Raw genomic sequence first — 22,513 nt, forward strand, 5'->3', positions numbered from 1 at the left:
TTTGGACCTCGAGTACACGAACTCGGATCGATCGAATCCTGGGCTCCTGACACACCTTCATTTATTTTTTTTTTTGATTGTGGTAAAATACACAACACATAGGATTTACCATCCTAACCGCTTTTAAGTGTTCAACTGGGCGGCGTTAGGCGCATTCACACAGTGTGCAGCCACCACTGCCACCGTCGACGGAGCCCTCTCATCTCCCACACGGAGACTCTGTGCCCACCAGCGACGGCCCCGGTCCCCTCCTGAGCCCCTGGCAGCCCCATCCCACCTTCTGTCTCTGCGAGTCTGACTCCTCCAGGACCTTCCTGTGACTGCAGGTATGCGCGCTGGCCCTTCTGTGACGCGTCGTTGCCTCGGTACGGCATCCAGCAGGTTCACCGTGGGGTGGCCTGTGTCGGAAGCGCCTTCATCTGTGATCCACGTGTGGCTGCTGGTTTTTGTCATGCACTCTTTCTTTAGTTCCTTATTTAGTTTTCCTTTTTTCTGTTTTACACTTTCCATGGTAAAATAAAAACCAATCCAAAAAATCCCCGAAAGCAGAAGTATCACTTAAGGAACTAGTGTCAGGCAGACGCCCTCGCCACCACGGCCCGGGTCAACCCAGGGAGTCCCCGTGCCGCAGCCCGCACCCTGCACGCCTTCCCTGCAGGGGCCATGGCACGACGCGGTGCCAGGGCTGCCTTCGTTCTCTGTGGTTTCACCAACAAGTGCGCCTCCCAGCACTGACTGCACTGTCGTCTCACCCACTTTTTCATTTGAGGTCTTTAACGTCCCCCTCCATCCCTTTCTTTCTGTCATTTGTCCATTGAACAACCCGGGCCCAAGGACCAAGGCGTTTCCCCAGGCCACCATTGCTGAGGCGTCACCCTGCTCCTCTGTCCTCCGCATCTCCTGCGAGCAGCAGGCGGACCCGAGGCTGGGCCACACTCAGGGCCACTGGAGGTGGGAAGGTGTGGAGGGCTCCGTGGGAGGCACCCGTCTTATGCTTTTAGCAGCAGCAATGTCCTTGATGTCATTGGGATTGCAGACTAGTGACTCTCTGGCCTGGAAACGTGCCAAGCGATGCTCCCCTCACCTTTGTTATCCAGGGGTGCGGTGCGGGAAGGAAAGGTGGGATAGGTTCTTGGTTCTTCCTGCATGCTGCACAGCCGACTGAGGGGGTTGCTAAGTGTCGCGGTGCATGTGGGTTTAAGCATGCCCATGGCTCTAATCCACTGCAGTATGAGCCCCACGGACACGCGCGTCATCCCATCTTTGGCCAGGGAGAGCCTCTGCGAGTCGGGCGCGTCCCTGCGGTGCTCACCAGCAAGGACCGACCGCGTCAGCGCTATTTGGTCACCTGTAATCCCAAGTGTCCACCAGACACTCCACATTCAGCTCATAGGGACGCCTGTCACCTGATTGCATAGTGAAGGCACACTGGCTTTCAGTTTTGCTGTGTCATTCCTTGCTCTCTTTTTTTGTTTGTTTTCTGAGGAGATGTAGGGTGATTCCAAATGAAGCCATCACGCAGCGTGGAACCGAGAACACAGGCAATGACCGACCCTCCTGTGTGGTCCACATCCCAGCCGGGCCGCCCACCTACAGCCATCGCTGTTGGGAGTCTTGTGTTGACTGCGTCTTGCCTGCAATGTAGATAGACACAGATATTAATAATGTTATGAATTATACACGTCTGTCTGTATATACATTTTCCTAGCTATACGTTCTCCTAAAAAGTCATTGGTTAGTTTTAGTTGCACTTTGGGGGGACTTAGTTTTTATACTCAGTGTGAAGATGTATCCATATCGATGTAAGTAGCTACTCGGAGGTGGCGACCCAACCTTGACTGACCACGCACCGAACCTTTTCAGCGTCATACAGGGGCTATTTCAGCACTCCAGGCCATGGAACTCAAATATCTGCTCCATGTTTGCAAAACTCACGGCCCATCCAGCAAGGTTTTCAGAATAAGGAGATGCTGTCCCCCAAAGGTGGCATCAGGGTAATAATATTCCCCAAAGATAACAGTGAATGGCTGCCTCCCGGTGGGGAGAGCACACACTGTTCGCCACCCCGGCCTCTCTCCTCCATCAGGAAGCGGTGACCCACCTGTCCCTGTTCATTAGACCAGGGGATGGCTGACAGCTGTTGATCTGGCCAACGAGGTTTCTGAGGCCGAGGAAACGCACAGACCAGTGTGAAGCTGGCCGAGTGTGGCGGAAGGAGCGCTGGGACCAGGATCAGAAGTTTTCACCCTGAATGTGATTCAGAGACCTCCTTCTGGTCTCAGATTTCCTTCTACAAAATGTGGAAGTAGGATTAAAATTTACTTTTAGTCCTAAAATTTGATGACAAAGAATCTTTTACCCTAAATACTTTTAAAGCTGTTTTAGGAAATTGGATGCACATAAGAAAACAGATGGAGCAGCTCAGTGTAAGGAAAACACCTTCCTATCAACTCTGAGCGAGGCCCTGCTCACATGCCGTGTTGCTTGGGCCTTGCAATTCCAGGGGCAGGGGTCACAAGGTCCCTTCCACAGTCGAGCCCAGGTGTCGGGCAGGGTCCAGAGGCCTCTCTGAGGAACTAGCTCCAAGCTGGGTGGTTCCCACCTTGAAAGGTGCTGTAGGGTCCAGAGCTTGCACATTTGGATAAAAGGAACTTGTCATAAGAAGCCGAGGGAAATAAGTCTTACTTGTGAGAATAAGTGGTGTTTAGCACTGTGGATGAGCAGGTGTTGTGGACAGAAAGAGCATTTAAGTTGTGTTTAGAAAAATCGAACTTTGCTCATGGAATCATTTCTTATGTTTAAAATAGAATGATCACACTATGGAATAAAATTCTAAATAGCCGTGGGGAGCTTCCGGACTCAGGCTTGTTTTTATGGCTTTTCATATTCCTTTAATGGTGTCCCTTGAGCTTTTGGGTCAGACCCTGTAAACCTTAGCATTTTTCATTTGTTTTTCTTTATGGTTGAAACCTAGGCATGTGAAGACAGCAGGAACACACTGTGGGGTGGCGTGTGTTCCACCAGGAGTGCATTCTGGCGTAATATGAAAGGAATGCTGCCATAATCAGGCAACAGAAGAAGGAAAATATGCCGCAGGAAGGACCAAGGGGCTTATTTAGATTTGGGTCTAGGAGCCAGGAATCTGGAGTCTGTTCTCACAGCTACGTCAGTGCATCAGTCCTGGTCAGTGTCTGAACTTTTGCTCCTAAATCTTATTCCAGAGCTGTGAGTGTGAAAAGAATTTCAGAGCTGCGTCTGTCAGGCAGCAGGTGACACTGTCACACAGGGGCATGCTGACAGTTTCTGGCACACAGTAAGCCTCAGTGGACAAGCACCCAGTGAAGAAGTGGCCGCTCGGTGAGTGGCTCCCTGAGAAGGAGGTGTCCTCCTGGAAAGTCACAGGGAGACATGGTGCCTGCAGATGTTTGCGCGTCAGTCAGGCGAGGCCACCTGGCGCTTGCGGTGGTGATGCAACGGGACACTTACAGCCGCTGCCTCCCCTCCTTCACTGCAAAGTCACCGTGGGCAGATTTCCATCCCCACTGTTCTCAGGCAACTTTTCACTGTGGCAGGAAGTGACATCCCAGCCCCCCAAATCCACTCGAGAACCTGAACCAGGACCCGGGTGACCTCTGGGCAGTGCTTGGCAGCTGCATCCCTCACGTCTCCCTAAACTTCTTGTCTGGTGTCAGTGACTTCTTCTGCTCCCTTGTTGCTGAATTCTCATTTTAGAGAGATTTCTACGGCAGCGATGTAGAGGTGGGCGGGACATAGACCCCAGCGGCAGGGGTCAGGGCACAGAGGAGAGGCCCATTCAGAGACACTCACGGCGCAGGAAGAATCAAGGCTTTGTCCACGACTGAACATACCGCCGAGGCTGGTACTTAATAATTTTTTCATCACTTGCCTTACCCAAGTGCATGCTCGTGGTTCCTATAGCGTTTCACCCCTGATTACCAAGACAGTAAAGGCTCACCTGTTTGATGATCAGAGGGAGAACTTACAGTGTCCAGACAAAGCACCCTCCACTCCAGCAGCTGCCCGCGGCCGAGCTCTCAGCAGTAAATACATAAACAGCAACCGCCGCCTCTAGAACAAATACTTGTTGAATCCCACAGCTTGTCGTGTTCACAGCCGTCCCTGAATATCTGTCGGGGACGGGCTCCAGGACCTCTTGCTGATACCAAAACCCACAGATGCACAAGTCCCTGATATGAAACGGCGTAGTGTTTGCATGTGACCTAGGCACATCCTCCTGTGTTCTGGAAATCACCTCTAGATTGCTTATAAAACCTCGCACAATGTAAAGGCTATGTAAACAGTTCTTACACTGTGTTGTTTAAGGAATAATGTCAGGAAAAGAAAGTCTGTACATGTTTGGTACAGAAGCAACTTCTTTTTCCAAATATTTTGGATCCAAAATTGGTTGAATCCACAGATGTGGAACCGTGGAGGTGGAGGGACAATGGTAGAAAGTACCAGAAAGAAGATGCGAAGGTCTCACCTGGCATCCTCTAGACACTGTTATGGGGAAATCAAATGTCCCGAGGTTATTCACCACTGCAATTTTTGGTTGGTTTTTTAATTTTAATTCTTCCTGCACGTCTGCTTTTTCACGAGTTTGCATTTTGTTTTAGAAGTGAAACAAATCAGGTTTGTTTTTCTCCGCTTTAGTGAAACTAAGCCAGTGCTACATTTCTTGCTGAAAACTGCCCTTGCTTCTCTCACACAGGATGTAACTGAAGAAAACAGCTCAGCAAGAGCAAAACCCCATGTATTTTACAAACAGATGTTTTAGTTCCATCAGTGATAATTAAATTATAATGACATCAGACACAAGATTTCTTTAGCCTTATAAAAATCTTATACCTTATTTTAAATATCAAGTGCCCTTAGAGTCAAAACTTGCGGCTGGTTGAGCTCTCGGTCTGTTGCAGTTGGAGGAACTCTGTTGTGTATTCCTCAGCAGATGTGACTTTCTTCTCTCTATTGGGGGTTGGCAAACTTTTCCTCTAAAGAGCCAGACAGTAAATATTGCAGTCTTTTAGGGCCATACAGTCTCTGTCTCAACTGCCCAACTCTGCGGTGCAGTGAAAAGCAGCCCCCGCACAATACGTAAACAACGGGTGGGACATGTTCCAGGAAAACTGTTTACAAAACAGGCTTCAGGCTGGATCTGGCCCCTGGCTGGCTTGATATTTAGATGTTTTGTCAGTGTAGCCCCAGCAGAGTCTTACCATTCTGTTTTACTCTTTTCTGTTAGGAGACAGTCCTGGTGAAATGCAATCGTCCTGGTCGCCCTTTGATTAATAAGACATATACTTTTGAGAGGTAAGTGCTTTTCGAGATGACATATAAGGCAAAGTTACACATTAAAAATATAAACTGGGGTGGGGGTAGAAAAAAATATAAACTCTGCACTGGGGTTTAATTAATAAAATGTCCAATTTCTCCTACCATTCTGATTAATTGCTGTTATAAATAATTCATGCAAGTATGTTACTTTTTTAGGTAAATCAAAATTTGTACATATCCAGTTTTTTTAGCAATATTGTGATGAGGATAGCAACTAATAATCGTGCTGTCTGTCAGAGGTCTTCCTCACACCTAGTCCCGGCACACTGCTGAGTGGTAGGTGAGAGAGTCCCTGTACGCTCTGAAGACATGGAAGGGGAATTTGGAAGGCCCTGCTCAGCCTCTTCCTGTGACCTAAGGATGCTGGGCGGGATCTGGCTCCCAGGTTCTGCCCCGCCTGCTGCTCAGGTGTGAGCTCCTGAGCGCTCGCTTCCTCTCTCATCGCAGCAGCCTTTGAGGCTTGCACGGGTCACATTTGGAGACAGGCAGAGGGTTCCCCTGGAGTGTTCAGCTGAGTTCTGAGGAGCTGCAAGGGAGGAAGAGGAGGCCAGGAAAGCACTGCCGGAAGGAAGAAGGTGGAAACACCCACAGACTCACACAGGTCTGGGGACCACCTGTGTTTCTGTCGGAGAGGAAACACCCTGTCGTGCATGAGTCGTTGGGTAGAGTGTATACAGAGGGGGCTTATCTCAGTAGTGAGAAAGATTTAGCCATGGAATGAAACCTGTTGGTGCTGCCCAGAAAAAGTTAAACACAAGCCTCAAAAGGATCAAGTTGTTTCCACGTAACTACCTGCATCCCAGAGCAAAGCTCGAGAAAAATGACAGCAACGCAAAAATATTGCCACTTGTAAAGAATAAGGGGAGATGTTTGTCTTCAGAGATTGCCAGGCCTTGTTCCAGGAAGCAGGAAAATAGGACCCGTAACAAGGAGAAAGTCCAGTCAACAGGGATAGAGGCACAGACGACACAGGGGATAGAATTCGTAAAGAAGGAGGTTAAAACAGTTATTATGAATGTGTATATTCAAGGAAGTAGAGAAAATGTGAACACATTGAGGAGAAACATAAAAAATGGGAAAAACCCCAAATGAAACTGCTAGTGATGAAAAAATATCATATCGGAGATGAAAATATACTTCTGGGATGCAGAAGGACAGACTGGTGAACTTGGAGCATTGTGGTAGAAACTGTGTAAAGAGGAGCAAAGAAAAAATAAAAGGTGAGCAGAGTGAGTTCTGTGGACGGACGGCGGTGATGGCCGCACAACAGTGTGGACGTGCACTTGAAAATGGCTAAGAGGCTGCATCTGATGGCATGTGCATTTTTTAAAAAAGTTAACAGAGCATCCAGGAGTTGTGGGACAATTTCAAGAAGCCTAATGTATATGTAACTGGAGTCCCAAAAGGAGAAGGGAGTGGGGACTGAAAAAACATTTGATGAAATAGTGGTCAAAATGTTTCTGAGTTTGGTAGAAACTGTAAACCCACAGATCCAAGAAGCTCCAGGAATCCCAAGCATAAGAAACCTGGCGGCGGGGGCCTACATCAAGGCACATCATAATCAAGTTGCTTAAAGCCAGGGATAAAGCAACCACAGTCACAAGACACGTTCACACAAAGGTCAGAGGCAGAGGAGAGACTGAGCCAGGAAGGGTTCAGCAACAACTGAAGTCTGGGTAGCACTGGGGACTTTACCGGGTATTTTTAGGCAAATTATGTCCCTCAGTCTTGGTAGGAACACCTGAGGGGTCCTACAGGTGAAGCCTGTTTCTCAGTCAAGTTCAACGGCTTCTGTTTAGCTAGTCAGTGGTAGACTAGAGAATAAGGTCAAGGCTTTGTACTGCAGCAGGCTGCTTCTCGAATCGACTCTGGAGAGTGGACAGGGCCCCGCAGACGGGGAAGCTCCATTGGTGACCCTCTGAGCCGTGTTTTGGGGAAGCGGGAGATGGAATAGCAGCACTGTTAGTTCAGACGTGTGTATTCTCCCTCAGTAAGCTCTGCCTCAGTGTTACTACCAAGGCTGCCAGATTACAGAAGAACACAGCCAGGTTCTCTTCCAGTGCATGCAGGCTTTGCTTTTTCACACTAAACTTGTGATGCATTTGGTATGCATCCTAGCATATTTTATAAAGAATGGATCCAATTTTATCTTTTTCCATATATTTATCCGCTTATCTCGACACCACTTATTAAAATACATTTTCCCCCACTAACTTGAGATGCCCCCTTTATCGTAGAGTGCATTACCACATGCAATACCTATTTCTAGATTTTTTCCCTTTTATTTCTTTATTCTATTTGTATATTCATGCACCAAGACCAAGCTGTCTTAAATATAGAGTCTGCATAGTACGTTCTAATGTCTGAAATAGCCCCTGCCCCATTTATTCCTCCACCCCCCACCCCACCGTCAGGGGCTTCCTTTCCGTTCTCTCTTCTGGGTGATGGACATGCTGGAATCCTTTACTATCCTTTCTACTTTGGTAGTATGGTGTTTTTTGTTTTTTGTTTTTTGGGTTTTTTTGGTGAAAAGTTAAAAAAAAAAATCTCAGAGCCCAGCATCTTCTCTCTCGTTCCTTGTGCCCCCTGCCTCGTGTGTAAGAAAACATTTTATAAGTACCCTCCTGAAGTTTAAAATCAGTCCTGCTTCTGGAGGTGACACAGATCCTTGGGGCCTTATGATGCCTTCTGGAAATGAAAGAAGAGAAAAATGTGGTTCCAGCTACTTAAAAACCTGTGTTTCAGGAAACTGAGGCTAACATCAAAGTGCATTTGATTCAAATATGACTAAGCGCTAGTGCTGACTTCACACATTTGGTGTCTGTCACCGAGTCTGCTCTCCCGTTGCTGTCCACTCCGGTTGCCGACTGTGCGGCCGACTACAGTGTCTGGACATCACTTCCCATTCGCTCTATTTGTACCTGCCCGACCTCGCGAGACCCCCTTTCCATAGCAGACTCCCAGTCTGGTCGTATGCACCGACATCCTGCTGGGCTAGCCTGGGGCCTAGGAAAGCAAGACTTCTAAGAGCTGGAACGTAAAACTCAAGTGTTCTGTATCAGGTGTTGCCCAGACCATGATCTTCACGTTATTGTTGCTGGGCCCCCAAGACAGGCTAATTTAATTACAGGATAACTCCATCCTCCCTCCCTCCGTCCTCCCTTCTGTCCTCCCTCCCTTCCTCCCTTCCTGGCAAGCATTGATAACTTTCCTTGTGCTCATCACATTTTTGTAACAGAGGAAGCAATATCTTCAGTCTTCCTTGACCTCTGCCAGCTTGAACAGTGATACACATGAACCTTTTGCCGATCAAATACAGGAATCTCGATTGTGCTGGGGGTCTGCCTGGGGAGTACACAGGATGTCGCCCCTCCCCAGGTTTCTGCAGGGGATGCTAGAGTCGCTGTCATCCGTTAATGCATCGCTTCACTTCCTCTCTCAGAGTTTATGGCCCAGCGGCATCTCAGAGCGTGGTATTCGGAGACGTGTGCCCCCTACTCACGTCCCTCTTAGACGGGTGAGTTAAAATATTTTTAGGAAAATTATCAGAGTTGCATGTAAGTACGAGTACGCTGCATTCATGCTACAGAATGGAAATAGTAGGGCAAATCCATAACCGAATGTTGACTCGGCATTCGTTAATGCAGAATATTTCTGTCTCCCAGGAAAGGAGAAAAACTGATTTGAAGAGACTTGCTGAATGTGTACATGTACCTTGGGTTTCTGACTGTATTTTAACTGTACTGTGCGGGGGCTTAGCTGTGATGGCAGCGGCCTGTCTCCTCTCTGGGATTCTTTTGCATTTTGGAAGTTGAGTTGAGAATGTTAAGTTGGAGGATATTAGTTCTGTTGAGAACGTTAACATCCAATTGAGGAACTTTCCCTTTGGGAACGGGTTTCTATTCTTGGAAAACATGGCTACTGATTTCAAAGGCAGTGGGTCATAAATTAGGAATAGAGAATATTTCTTCAGCAATAAATTGGACCGGGCTTGTGTACTTTATCTAGACACCATAAGCCAAGATACCTCAGGGTGTTGAGGAACCTCGGTTTTGCTGAGAATCTGCATCAGGCTTCCGGACGACGGCTTACTCGTGTTTGCCCGGCAGAGGCTTCTGCACACCAGCCTCCCAAATAGAAACCGCGGTTATGGGATTGTTGTTTTACAACCACAGGGCGCTGTGTGCCCGAGAGACATGTCATCTGACGAGTAAGGTCAGCACAGGAAACCACGTGTGCTGACTGCACGCACGTCCACAGGCCGTGCCTGGGTTATTGTGGACGTTCTGCTTCCCTCCTCCAACGGGAGACTGGGATTTTTATATCCACCTGAAAAAAGCATCATTGAAAATGATAGGGGAGACTTCTTTTCTGTAGGCATCTTTTAAGTAAGCAGATTCCAGAAATAAAAAAGGCACTGTGGTTAATGTTGCCTGTGCCAGGGGAGCCTTTTCACTGTAATCTGAAGCAGATGCCTTGTTTTAAGTCCTGAGCGCCTTCCTCAGGAGGCTCCTTTCATGCTCCATTTCTAAGTGGTTTGAAGGATTCACTTAAGAGCTTAGTGCTGCAGTCAGAACATTCCCCACGTGAAGAAGTGCACGTATATGGACTCAGGAAGCTGTGAGATATGGAAGGGGGTGGGCTTTCCTTACGAATGCCTTGAGACTTTCTAATTCAGGGAGAAAAACACACAGGATGAGAGATTAGAGGCCCTCGGTTGGCTTTGCCTAAAGTGTGGTTTCCGAGATCTTCTCATGGAATGTAATAGCCAACCCTGGAGATTGAGGCCTCCTGGGCTCTAATGACTTTTGTTTTGTTGTTTGGTGTGCGATTTAGATGTCAATGAATCAGAACACTTTCTCAAAGTCATTTCATCAAAACAACAGTAGTTATTGGTTTGGCTTGCAGTGGGTATACCAGGTCAAACAGATAAATCTGAGTCAAGGTGGATCAATTAAAGCAGAATTTCTGAGGTGTGTGCAGGGGTTTTTGAATCTGCCCAGGTGACTCCCATGGGCAGTCAGGGCGAGCATCTTGCTCTGAACCAGGAACACACTTAGCCCCAGGCTAAACACAGGCCAGGCTGACCTGTACAGCCAAGGAAATCTTATGACTGAGAAGATGACTTTATACCATAAACTTATTTAAAATGTTCTTCCAAATGTTTTTGAATCTTCCTATCAATGTTTTGGGCTGAATAACACAACTGGAAGAAAATTAGAGCTCCGTAGTAGTCCCTGTCTTCTGTGAAATGAGCTGCAGTCAAATAACAAGTTAGAACTTCGAGGCAGCAGGTGCCACCTGTCACAGAGAGGATGTCAGAACATATGGGCTGACCCCAAATTCCCTCAGAATGACACAGTACAGTATAACAGTATGCATTACTGTCTTAGCAATGCTAGCAATCGATTGTATATGTAATGGGGAAAATATTTTTAGAGGATCAAAAGAAAATATGCAAACCTTTATGCCATCTAGTGTGCATTATATAAAGTAAGCCTGGTTTTACGAGGGTGGTGTTCCGGCAGGCAATTCCACAGCTGCATTGGGAGTTAGAGGAGGTGTGGGAATTTAGGAGGGACTTGCTAAGCTTAGAACCCCCTGTGATCCGTGAGCCCACAAAGGGGATGAGCAGCTCCCTGGTGAAGGGCATTAAAACAACAAGGAGAAGCAGGTAGTGAGGAAACGTGTGTTCCGTGTGTGAGTGTGAGTGCCAGGTGATCCAACAGTGTGTAACAAAATCACAAGGACGGATTACACAAAAGTTCAGCTGTAGTTGAACAAAAGCCTATGTTGTGAGGAATGGACTAACAGGGGAGTACAAAACAAAAGACATTGGAGTTTTTCATCCAAGAATCAGATGATGGCACTAGACCCAGTGTGTGTGCTGCTGTACTGAATTGGTTTTGATTTTAGGTACAATGTCTGTATCATGGCATATGGGCAGACGGGAAGCGGGAAGAGCTATACCATGCTGGGGCCACATCCTGCAGATGGATCTGCTCTGCCTCTGGACGCTCGTGGTGACATAGGAATCATCCCCAGAGCTGCTGCAGAACTCTTCAGGTACCTCTGACAGGGACGATCATGCACATGGAAGCACCGCCACTGTGCAGGGAGTCAGATGGGGGGATAATGAGTTATCAGGGTGTAGAGGATTCATAAAGCAAATGTACTTCACAGGGCCTGGTCTTCCAAAGCCTTGCAGTTTCAAATACTGACCTTGCAAAGGACAGGAAATTGTCCCCAGGCTGTTGAGTCTCTGTTGCAAGATAAGAATTGTAACACAGCAAGGCTGCTGGCTCAAAGACAGACAAGTTACTGATTGATATGTAAAGATACTGGGAAATTGTGTTAAGAAGAGAATGTTTGCTAAAATCAAGCCTTTGTTGCAAATTGCATTACAGAAGGTCACCTTGCTTGACTTACTGAATGTTACCAGCTTCTAAGGTTAAACTTGTTAAACTGTACTTAGCAAAACCCCACCTATGTCTCTTCCTGTAACTTCTTGGTCTGGAGAATAAATGCGGGAAGAGAACCCCAATCCGTGGTTAATTTCCCAGATGGAAGGAATGCCTCTCTCTTGAGGGTCCTGGGATATTAGCCCCTTTCTGGGGCTTCTCACTGCTCAAAAGAGATGGGCTCTGAGTAATCTTTGGTGGCTCTGTCACCCAGGGGAAAAGGGGTGACAAATCCATGGAAGGCAAAGCAGCATCAGAGGGCAGGGGCTATTCGAAGAGGAGGACCTGACCTGACTCTCTTATCAGAATTCATTCAGCATTATCCAGCATTTACATACTTCTGTGCAGTATTGCCACAAATGTCAGTTTCTTATGACAAATTTATGTTGAAATTCTATCAAGATGAAACTTCTTCCAAGAGATCGCAAGGTACCAATCCCCAGGCAAGAGGAGGATGGAGGTTTTCTGCGCCAAGGCAGGTGGGAACTCCCCTTCTCTTTTCCTCCTGCCCCCTGAAAGTGCAGGCACATCTGCAAGTGTGTCCTGTGGAAGGTTCTCCTGTCCCACGAACACATCCCTGAAAGGGACCCAGTGCCCTCTCACGAGATCACCAATCAAATTAATCCTGCAGGAGAAAAAGTGGTGATGTGGTCTGAGGAGTCCCGTGAGCAGGACAGCCCCACCGCCACTGTAATCCTCAGCAGGTCATCCCTTTGCCTGGGTCCTCAGCCTCCTGCCTTCGGGCAGTCACTGGCAGGACATGAATGCTTCAGAAGCGCCACAGGCTTAGCCACGGCTGAGTGCCGCGCATTCCCACGACACCACCAGCTGCGTGACAGGCGCCGGCCATGTGGCAGGTCTGCAGCGGGGCCAGTGACCTCCCGTGCGCCTCCCCTCCGAGATCCGGCTTCTGGCTCTGCGTTTCCTCGTGTAGTTCTTTTGGCCAGACCATGACATAAGAACTCCCACAACAGCCTCGAATTCTGGTGCCTCTTCAGACCAATACTCTTTAAAACTTGTGCACATAAACAGATGCATGTATTGGTTTACTTTAACATTTCTGGAAAGAAGTTGGTGGAACACTTGCTCATCTTCCGTAGCTCTCGTCTACCATTTCCCAGGACGTGTACCGGTAGGGATGGGTGAGAGGCTGCCGCGGTAACAAACATTCTGCAACTCGCATGGCAGGCGAACCCGAGGTTGACGGGGTCACTCAATGCACGCACCTGTGTGTTCGGGGGACAGGGGGTCTATGCACTAGCCCTTAATGATTGTGCCTGGGAGTGACATGCGTCGGTCCTGCCCACATGTCATCAGCCCTAGCCAGTGGCAGGTCCATGCCTGATTCAGCGGGGCGGGGGCTGGGAGTGGGGCAGGACATTTGTGACAGGAGCACAGCCCACAACAGACATACAGTAAAGGCTGTCAATTCAGACAACAGAGACCCCATTCTCGGGACACTGCTGCAGTGGGTGTTTGAGTCAGTCTCAGAATTTCAAGGCATGGTGACTCCAGGGGTGGGTCCCAGAAATGCTTGGTGCTCAGATGGGGTTGGCCAGGAGGGTTTTCCATTTCTTTCCCAGGGGGCTGTGTCCTCAGCAGCAACGGCAGCCTTTGTGTGGGAGCTACGTGACTGCCACATCAGCATACAGGACTGCAGCCGCCTTCCCACAGAGGGACAGCGGCAGACGGCGCTGACGAGAGCTACTGCAGGGGCCCTGCAGCGGGGGGCTGCCGGCCACATCCAGCCGCGCCCCGACACCCAGCGCTCATCCACGTTCAGCGCGTTGAGAGTACCTGCCCGCATAGCCTCCCGTCTTAGCATCCACGCTGGTAACTCTCGCGGCGATCGAGATCGATGGAGAAGAGCAGCATGGGTGGCACAAATCACTAAATGAAAAACCAGCGGCTCTCCTTCCTGCTGAGCAAACGCGTGAGGCCCAAACACAGAGAGCCCAGGCGACGGAGAGGCGTGGGGATAAGAGAGAAATCGGCAGAGGCGATGGGGACTTAGGGAGCCCTCCCCTGTGCTCTGTGCGACGGCCTTCTTACCTCCTGATGGTGACATCTCCAGACGCCAGGCGGGCCTTGGTTGACAGGGAGAGGGGATGTTACAGCATTTCTCAGAGTTCACAGCATCTTCTTCCAGTGTGAGCCGGGGGCTTGCTCTGCAGGCCATTTCAGACTTAAGCTGGATTTACAGACATAAAATATAGTGCACAGTCAGTTCAAAGTGGGCATTTTACATTTAATAGGTCATGTTACTGTTTGCTTCTGGAATTCACAAACTGGATCTATATATAAGGACAGCAAACAGGACTGAAAAGGCCCTGGACACCATGTAATTCGAGGAGTCTATACAGAGCCATTAGCTGGTTAAAAATTCTATGAAAGATCAACTAGGAAAACATCTGGATTGTTAGATCTAGAACTATCTAGAAATGGAATAATCAGATGTACCAAATAGTGAAATCACATTTTTTTAAAATAATTTTTTTTTATTTCCTTTTTTTTTTTTTTTTTGCGTTGGCTGGCCAGTTCGGGGATCTGAACCCTTAACCTTGGTGTTTTAACACCACACTCTGACCAGCTGGGCTAACCGGCTAGCCCTGAAATCACGTCATTGACGAGTGTTTAAATCATCTCATTTCTAAAATATTTTTTAAATGTTTTGAGTCTTGGGACATGAAATTATAACTTAAAACGTTGTAAGTCTCCATCAGAGCACAGAGGTCCAGATCTTCAGACTCTTCAGACTGAATTGTGCACTTTTTTTCCTCCTGTTGAGTGGGCACGGGCAGGACTTAACCTCCCTACCTCACTTCATCATTTGCAGACATGGGAACACTGGTGCGGACACGGAGAGCTTTCTGCTTCTCTGTCCTCCCTGCAGACAAGATCCAAGGGGTGCTCTGCTGGCCCGCACTGACCTGCGTGCGCATGACTTAAAATGCAGCGGCCCATCCACCCAGACCACATTGCAGCAGGTGCTCAGATTAGAGCGTGTTTGCATGAACCCGCTGCCTGAGTTTCCAAAGGAAGGAAGGCACGCCCTGCCATTTTACATGAAATGAAATGCCTTCTCCCTGTCATTCTAACCCTGGTTGCTGACACCGTGTCCTTCTGGATTTATCCCCACTGTCGTCCTTGTCAACAAAAATGTGTTTTTGCATGTGCCAGGTACTGTCAAAGGCACAAGGAACACAAAAATGCACAGGATAAATGTTCGGCCTCCTAATACCTTGGAATGAACTTAGGATCCAGCAGGGTATGTGCAGGAACAGATGGGAAAAGGGAAAATGGCTGGGGAGGTGCTGGGCAGGTGGGCGCCAGAGGGCAGGGGAGCTGCAGGGCCACGCGTGTTCTCACCAGGCAGTTACCACGCTGCACTGTGACTGTTCACACATGCGTCCCGCCTCATAAACACTCTGTTCCTTAACGGCTAAGCCTGACGACTGTGGCTTTCAGCACCATTCCTGCAATCTAGCCCACAACTCCATAAATACTGCAGGAAATCTTTCACGTTAACTCCCAGGCATTGTGTAGATAGGACATTTCTAATTCAGGTTTGTGACACTCGGAGATCCAACCTGCCACATGAAGGAGGAACTGAGTGTGCCAAGATGAAGGTCTGTGTACGCAGTCCTGCTTGCCCGCTGAAAAGGGAGTGTGGGCTCCGGCTTAGGTGACCTGGTGTTTCACTTTTCAAACAGTTACTCTTCCTGGGCTATTCTCAGCAAGCTCCAAAGCGGAGACTCATCCAAATCTTAGCGCTTTGCCAGTAGTTATTTCTTCTTGAGAATTTCACTTGCTATTTCTTTCATTTTAGTGTACCTTTTAAATTTTCTTTATTGTTTATGATCAGAAGACAAAACTCTCTCGATCTGAATAAAAACCCAATCCAGCAATGCTCGAATAGGAAACCTCCACCTGGAGTCCTCCTCACGTGCAAACAACAACCTACCATCCTAGACTTCCAGCCCAGTTCTCGGAACATCTTCATGACAGGACAGCACGCAACGGTCAAGACCCAATTGGTTTTACCGTGCAAGTGTTAGACAGGCTATACTCTCCAAACGACAACAGAAAAGCTTCAGTGGGTCTTTGTTCCTGGTGCCGAGGTCAGGAGGGGCGTTTGGTCAGAGGGACAGAGCCAGAGCCGGAAGGGAGGCTGGAGGGAACGAAACCCAGCATTAGAGGTCGCTTTGTCCTTGTTGTGGGATTATGGGTTTTTTCTCTAAGTGTTTAGTATGTTTATTCTTCAAATTTTTTGCAGTCAGCACATAGTACTTTAAAACGGGAAACAAAACAAGATATGCAGCTATTATTTTAAGAGCCTGAGTAGGTTTTTCGGAGGTCATGGAAGGTCTTAGTTGGAAGTCACAAGTGGAATTGGAGTAAAGAACTCTGTATTCAATCTTCCCTGAAACTGAATAAGTTTTAAAATAAACAAATCCCATAACTGGAAAAGTACTAACAGGCCTTAATGTCTTTGCAGCTTGTTTGGGGTTTCTGTGTAGTGAAAAACTCAGGCGTGGTCGTATCTGAGTCAAGACTATGCGTCCATGCTTCCTTACCTAGGGCCTTTAGAATCCTAAGGGCACCTAGTGATAAGGTAGTGGATTTAAATCTAACTCCATAAGACAAATTGTTCCCAAGACAGTTTTTTACCCTAAAATTTAAATAGGTCATTCCTCCTCTCTGAGGGATCTCGTTGTTAATAAGATGCCACCCTGTTAGACTCGTGGTTCCTAAGACTTCTGCTCTGTATTTTCTAGGACTGGGGTCATCTTACATTGGAAGTCATCATTTTAAGACTTTCTTCAAGGAGTCCTTTAAGTGCCTCCGATGGTTTACTTCTTTTGTATGTTTTCCTCCAGGCTTATTTCAGAAGATGCATCAAGAAGCACTAAGGTTGAAGTTTCTATAGTGGAGGTTTATAACAATGACATCTTTGACCTTCTGGCCAAAGACAATTCCACGGTGGCATCTGTGGTCAAGCGCGAGTTGAAGACAACAAAGGAAGGAAGGAGGGCGGTCTCTCTGCTGACGTGCGAGTGAGTGGTTCGCGGGCCCATCAGCCTCTTGAGGATCCCAGTAGAACCAGGCACGTGGCCGAGGCACTGCTGTTCAGCAGCCAGGCGGCTCGTGCGTGTTGCGCAGTTTTCAGTGTGCTTCAAGGATAATCTCAGTGTGTAGAGGTGATAGATATGTCAGTTAGCTGGAATGTTGTGATCATGTCACAATGTATATGTGTGTCGCGACATCAGGGTGTACACCTTAAAAATGTACAATCTTATACATTGATGATATCTTTTTTTTTTTTTTTGTCGTTTCTCATGACCGGCACTCAGCCAGTGAGTGCACCGGTCATTCCTATATAGGATCCGAACCCGCGGCGGGAGCGTCGCCGCGCTCCCAGCGCTGCACTCTACCGAGTGCGCCACGGGCTCGGCCCCATTGATGATATTTTAATGAAGCCACTAAATAAGAAAATAAAAAAGGAAACAGAAAAAAAGAATTAAAAAAATAAAAGTTTAAGTAACTAAATGTATCTTTAAAAAAAGTCTTCCTACCTGTCTAAGGGACAGGTGTCATCCCATCACGCAGGTGAGGAGACCAGCTTGGAGAAGGGCAGTGAGCTGCCCACGCCGTCAGTCAAGGACAGCTGTGTTATTTACACCTGCAAATATATAAATATATAAACCAGTACTTTATAGAATACAGTAACGAATCACCTTGCCAAAGTGAGGATCGTCGTATTAATTAAGCAATCCCCTCAAGGTTACGTAGCGCAGGCGTGCTCGTGCGGAGAGGCAGCAGCAGAAGGAACTGGCCCGTGTGTGAGGGCTGGGTGCGGGCTGCCCGTCTGGGACCTCGGGGCCAGCAGGGGCAGGGGCAGCGGGCTGTTGTAATACGTCAAAAGCCTGAAGGAAACCATGCATTTAACCAGATATGTTTGCACAAAGTAACCAAAACTTTCAGCTTTCGGTTGATAGACTATGATCATAATGTCATCTCCTGCTGATTAAGAGTTCCAAGTGACTGTCATATTCAGCACCTAAAATGGGGAAACAGATTCAGCCTTAATTTCATAGGTATGATTTGACAGACAAAATATTTTTAAAAACTTGGGTCCATGAGGATATAACAAAATAAAGGAATTCTTGATGTTGAAGAGGTCAGCAACCTCTGATCTGGTTCTGAAATGGTCTATCATTGCAGGGTCAGCAATAGGTCCATTAGGCCTCAACAGTAAAAAGTTTGATTTATTATGCTTTATTTTGCCTAAGACTGGCTTCAGTCTCTTTTCTTGAAATTGGCACCTTCGGTTTATGTGAGGGGCTTCTATTAACTGGATGGCGAGCCCTCCCTTTGGTGCATTCTGTAACACCTGCCATCCTTGCCAGGGCTGTCTGCAGTGCCGCGGAGTTCATGAAGCTCGTTCATGGGGGTCTGCAGCTCAGGGTGAAGCACCCCACCTTAGTGCACGAGGACTCTTCCAGGTCCCACCTGATCATAACGGTGACTCTAACCACAGCACCTTCCTCTGACAGCACCGGTAAGTTGCCATTGGCGCTTGGTGAGTTGCAAGTAACAGAAATCCACTTAGGAAGAAAACAAATCGAGCACACCTGCCGGATCTGAGGTGTCTCACAGACCCGAGGGCAGGAATTGCAACGACATCTTTGGATGGTCTGTAGCCCAAAACAGAGAGGCCGCCGGGATGCCAGGCTGAGAAGGAACATTGGGGCGGGAAGGGGAAAACTTTGCCAAACAAAATATAACACAGAAAGAAAATGAAACTATTAGTGCAATTTCAGTTTACAGTGAAAACTGCGAACTATACAGTAGATGAAATGATTCCAGTTGTGTAAGAAAAATAACACGTGTTGCAAAGGCCTGTAAGTCTAGGGCAGTGGTTCTCAAGCGTTAGCTACATGGAATCGCCAGTGGGGCTTCTGAAACATAGACAGTGGGACACCACCCTGGCAGTCGGGTTTAGCAGGACTGGGAGAGGACCTGAGAATCCGCATTTCTGCAAGTTCACAGTGTCAGGGACCACACCTGGAGAACCCCTGATCTAGGGCCTCAACTTCATACTGTGGGAACCAAGAAGCCCAGATGTTAGTGGGTAACACAGTCAAGATAAATGTGCACGGTACTCACAGATGACAGGGCTCCTCACGGGGAGCGGGAAGAGAGTGGGTTTCATCTCCTTTTTAAAAAAATTATGCGTATTTTCTATGTTTTACACTGTGAGTAATATTATTTAGGTTGAAAAAATCTTTTAAAGGAGTGTGTTAAGAAAAAACACAACAAAACTGACAAAAATATCAAAATGGCAAACGCATTTGTCAGGATTTTTGTGGAAGATGATCAAACAGATTGCAGAATTTATTTCCAAAAGGGCTAAAAGATTTTCTGACTGGGATTTTAACTAACATCATTACCAAGTCTATCTAAGAAACATTGTCAAATTTTCTTGGGACAAATTAGGCATTCATGCAGCTTTCCACCGTGACAAATCACGGTCTCCCCCAGACAAGCCGCCCACGGCCACTCTCCCCGCCTCCTGTCTGTCTGGAAGAGCAAGACACGGAGCCAAGCCAGCTTCTTCCTCTGTATGACGTGGGATACTCGAGGGCGACGTTCAGAAGAGTTTCAGCACCCATGTCAGTCGGAGCAAAGCTTCGTGCCATTTAAAAGCTTTTCTCCCCCTCTTTGCCGCTCCCTTGCACAGAGCAGGCGTGCAGGCAGACCCTCCCGCAGGAGCCCTCCTGCCCCTGGCCTTTGCCCACAGGGGCGGGAAAGAGGCGCAGCAACTCTCCCCGAGCTTCGCCTCCGAGGCCCGCAGACCCCGCAGGACGCGCAGAGCAGGTGCAGGTCCAGCTGCAGCTTGTGGACCTGGCGGGCAGCGAGTGCACTGGTGAGCGGGGCTGGACACACAGCCGGGGGTGGACACAGATGTTGGCAGAAGCCTTTATTTGGGGGTGCTGGAGAGCCAGATGTGTACGTAGGCCACCACAGGAGGCTCTGAGCATGGTGACACCTCTGCAGATAGTTGTCGATCTCTGTGACAGTCTAGTGGACTGTGTCTTACCCTGCATGCCAGCTCCACGTTGCTGCTGTCAGGAGAGGGACCTCAGCGCTCAGCAGAGCTCCGTCTGCTCGTTAGAGGGGAGAGTCAGCGAGATGAGGGTTCCGTTTGAACGTCTCTCCCAGGTCCCTGTGTCCTCCTCTGACTGATCAGAAGCACACTCGTCCTGAGAAGCCAGTTCTGCTTTTCTGGACTCATTTCTGGATGCCAGTGGTAACCGTGTGTGGGGGTCTCTGTGCTTCCCAGGACTGTCCGGGGTGACCGGATTGGCCCTGAGGGAGACGTCCTTCATCAACCGCAGCCTCGCGGCCCTCGCAGACGTCCTGGGGGCCTTGTCGGAGCGCCGCAGCCATGTCCCATACCGCAACAGCAAGCTCACGCGCCTGCTGCAGGATTCCCTCGGTAAGCACGCCCCACCACGTGCCACCTGCCAGCACGGAGGAGGCCGCCCCTGGCACATGCGCCCTCTGGGCCACCTGTCCTCGCAGGCTCACCACGTCGCCCTCCTTTGGGAAAGCCCCCGGCACTGCTGGGTCCCGTCACTGTCCCCTTCTCCCAATGTTATTCACACTGTGCAAGGCCCTGTGCCCACATCCTGTGCTGGTGCTTAACGTGTGTGTGACTTGCCTCATGTCAGGTGCATGTGTCTGAGGGGAGGCACCGTGGCTTTGCTCTTTGTGGCGGGTACACAGAGGGCGGCTTGCTGGCTCTCTAGGTCGTGGGAGTGGTGAATCTGCTGAGTGTGGATGGGCAGCACGCGGTGGCCTGGGGCCCTGAGCCTGTGCCCACTTGCTTAGGCCACATGTTCCTTGGGGGTCACGCTTGCAGGTGCCAGATACGCAGACTGAGTTAGAATAAGCCCTAGGGTGGCCATCGGGGGTGTGGGCAGCCCACGGAAGGTTAATCCCAGGCTGTGGCAGGAGCAGGTTTGGGATTTAGGTGGCCAGTAAGCGTCACCCCCGGTGCCCTAAAGCTGTGGACCATCGAGAGGAAGGGGAGGATGGCAGGTGGAGAGCGTTGTCACTGCAGTGCAGTGGGCTGGGGCAAGGCAGGTGGCTTCTCGCTACCGACCTTCCCAGTCAGGGCCCCCAGAGCAGCCCTGGCCCCGCAGGCCCCAGCCTGGGGAGCTACGCAGCTCAGGTGCGACAGGAAGTGTCCGCTCCTCCCCGGGGAGGGCTGCGGGGCCAGGGCAGCCACAGGCTGCGGGAGCAGCGACGGGGTGGCGGGTCCTAGGCGTTTTCTCCATTTCTCATCTCAGGGGCTTTCCCTGTCACTGCACACTGGCTTTGTCCACACAATGAGCAATGGGGCTGCTCACCATTCATGTTTTATGGCTCCTGCCTCTGAGAGAGAGAGAGAGACACACATAGACAGAGAGAGACAAAGAGAGAGAAAGCAAAAGAGGCAGCGTCCCACCAGGAGGAGAAGCCGGGCACACACATGTGCTGCAGACTCAGGGACACGTGACAGGGCCTGGGGGGGGGAAGCCCCCTCCCCAGAAGTGGTGCGGGACTGGTCTCTGTCCTCCCCCTGCCCTGAGCTTGGGTGTGTAAGTGGCAGGCACTGCTGCTTCCAGGGCTGGTGAGTGGTGACCAGGTAGCGATGTTGTGCTGGTCCCAGCATCTTGGCAACTGCGGACCCAGGCCACCACCCTGTGCCCGTGCCACACGGACTCTCTCTGGTGCCACCTGCTGGCCTCGAGCATCAGCTGCTCTCACGTTGCTCAGTGTCTGGCACCTAGAGATGCCATTTTTCCTTGAAATTCTCTGCAGGTTGCATGTTTTTTTTTTTTTTTTTTTTTTAAAGGAGGCGACGCAAAGTTGCTGGTGATTCTTTGCGTGTCCCCCAGCCAGAAGCACGTGGCAGAGACGCTGCAGGGCCTGGGGTTTGGGACCCGAGCTCGGCAGGCTGAGCGAGGCCAGGCCCGAAAGAGGTCTTCCAGCTCCCAGAGGAAGGAGAGGGTGTGGATGGGCTCATCGAATTAGAGAGTTTTTCTCCCTTAAAATGTGTTTCTTGTCATTGCTTTTAGTGTGTGCGCCTGAGAAATAAACACGTTTCATGTGGACTCGACAAATCTGGTTTATTCCCAGGGAACCATAATAAATATCAACCACGACTCACGCTGGGTCATGGAAACAGGAAGAGGAGGGTGGGGGGGGGGTCAGAGGCTTACGGGACACACTGTGGAGTGGGTCCCCAGGGCACGCAGGCACGTCACAAACCCGCCTGCCCTGCTGCGGGCGAGAGCAGCGCCCAGGTGTGGCAGCGGCCGGCGCAGAGCTGCCTGGGCCCTGGGGCCATCCCGTGGGATCCACCGCAGGGGTATGAACCTCAGTCCCTGCCGAGCCTGTGGGTGGAGTGCGTGGCCTTGCCCTGACAAACCAGGCAAAGAGAGCAACCGAGGAGGGAGGCCAGAGCCGAGGAGGGTGTGTGGCCGGAGGGAGAGAAAACAAGTCCCGAGGGCCGGGGCTGCAGCCCTCAACACGGCCAAGGGGCTGCGCCTGGGCCTGGGGTTCAGCGATGCTGCTGATGACACAAAAGGCAGCCTCCAGCTCCACCTCGGCAGCAGAAGCGGAAAACACTCAATTTGTGCAGG

At 49.5% G+C, this 22,513-nt stretch overlaps 1 protein-coding gene across 1 annotated transcript; it reads left to right on the top strand.

The window, feature by feature from the left end:
• Nucleotides 1-8,771: 8,771 nt before the first annotated feature.
• Nucleotides 8,772-22,294, top strand: KIF25 (kinesin family member 25). Its single transcript, XM_063098385.1, has 8 exons — nucleotides 8,772-8,872; nucleotides 11,272-11,421; nucleotides 16,697-16,873; nucleotides 18,227-18,378; nucleotides 19,561-19,746; nucleotides 20,164-20,319; nucleotides 21,724-21,878; nucleotides 22,118-22,294. Exons 1-8 carry the CDS (start codon nucleotides 8,772-8,774, stop codon nucleotides 22,292-22,294), a joined length of 1,254 nt encoding a protein of 417 aa, XP_062954455.1.
• The last annotated feature ends 219 nt before the right edge of the window (nucleotides 22,295-22,513 follow it).

The sequence above is a fragment of the Cynocephalus volans genome, chromosome 5 (genome assembly GCF_027409185.1).
Source record: "Cynocephalus volans isolate mCynVol1 chromosome 5, mCynVol1.pri, whole genome shotgun sequence".
NCBI classification, from domain to species: domain Eukaryota; kingdom Metazoa; phylum Chordata; class Mammalia; order Dermoptera; family Cynocephalidae; genus Cynocephalus; species Cynocephalus volans.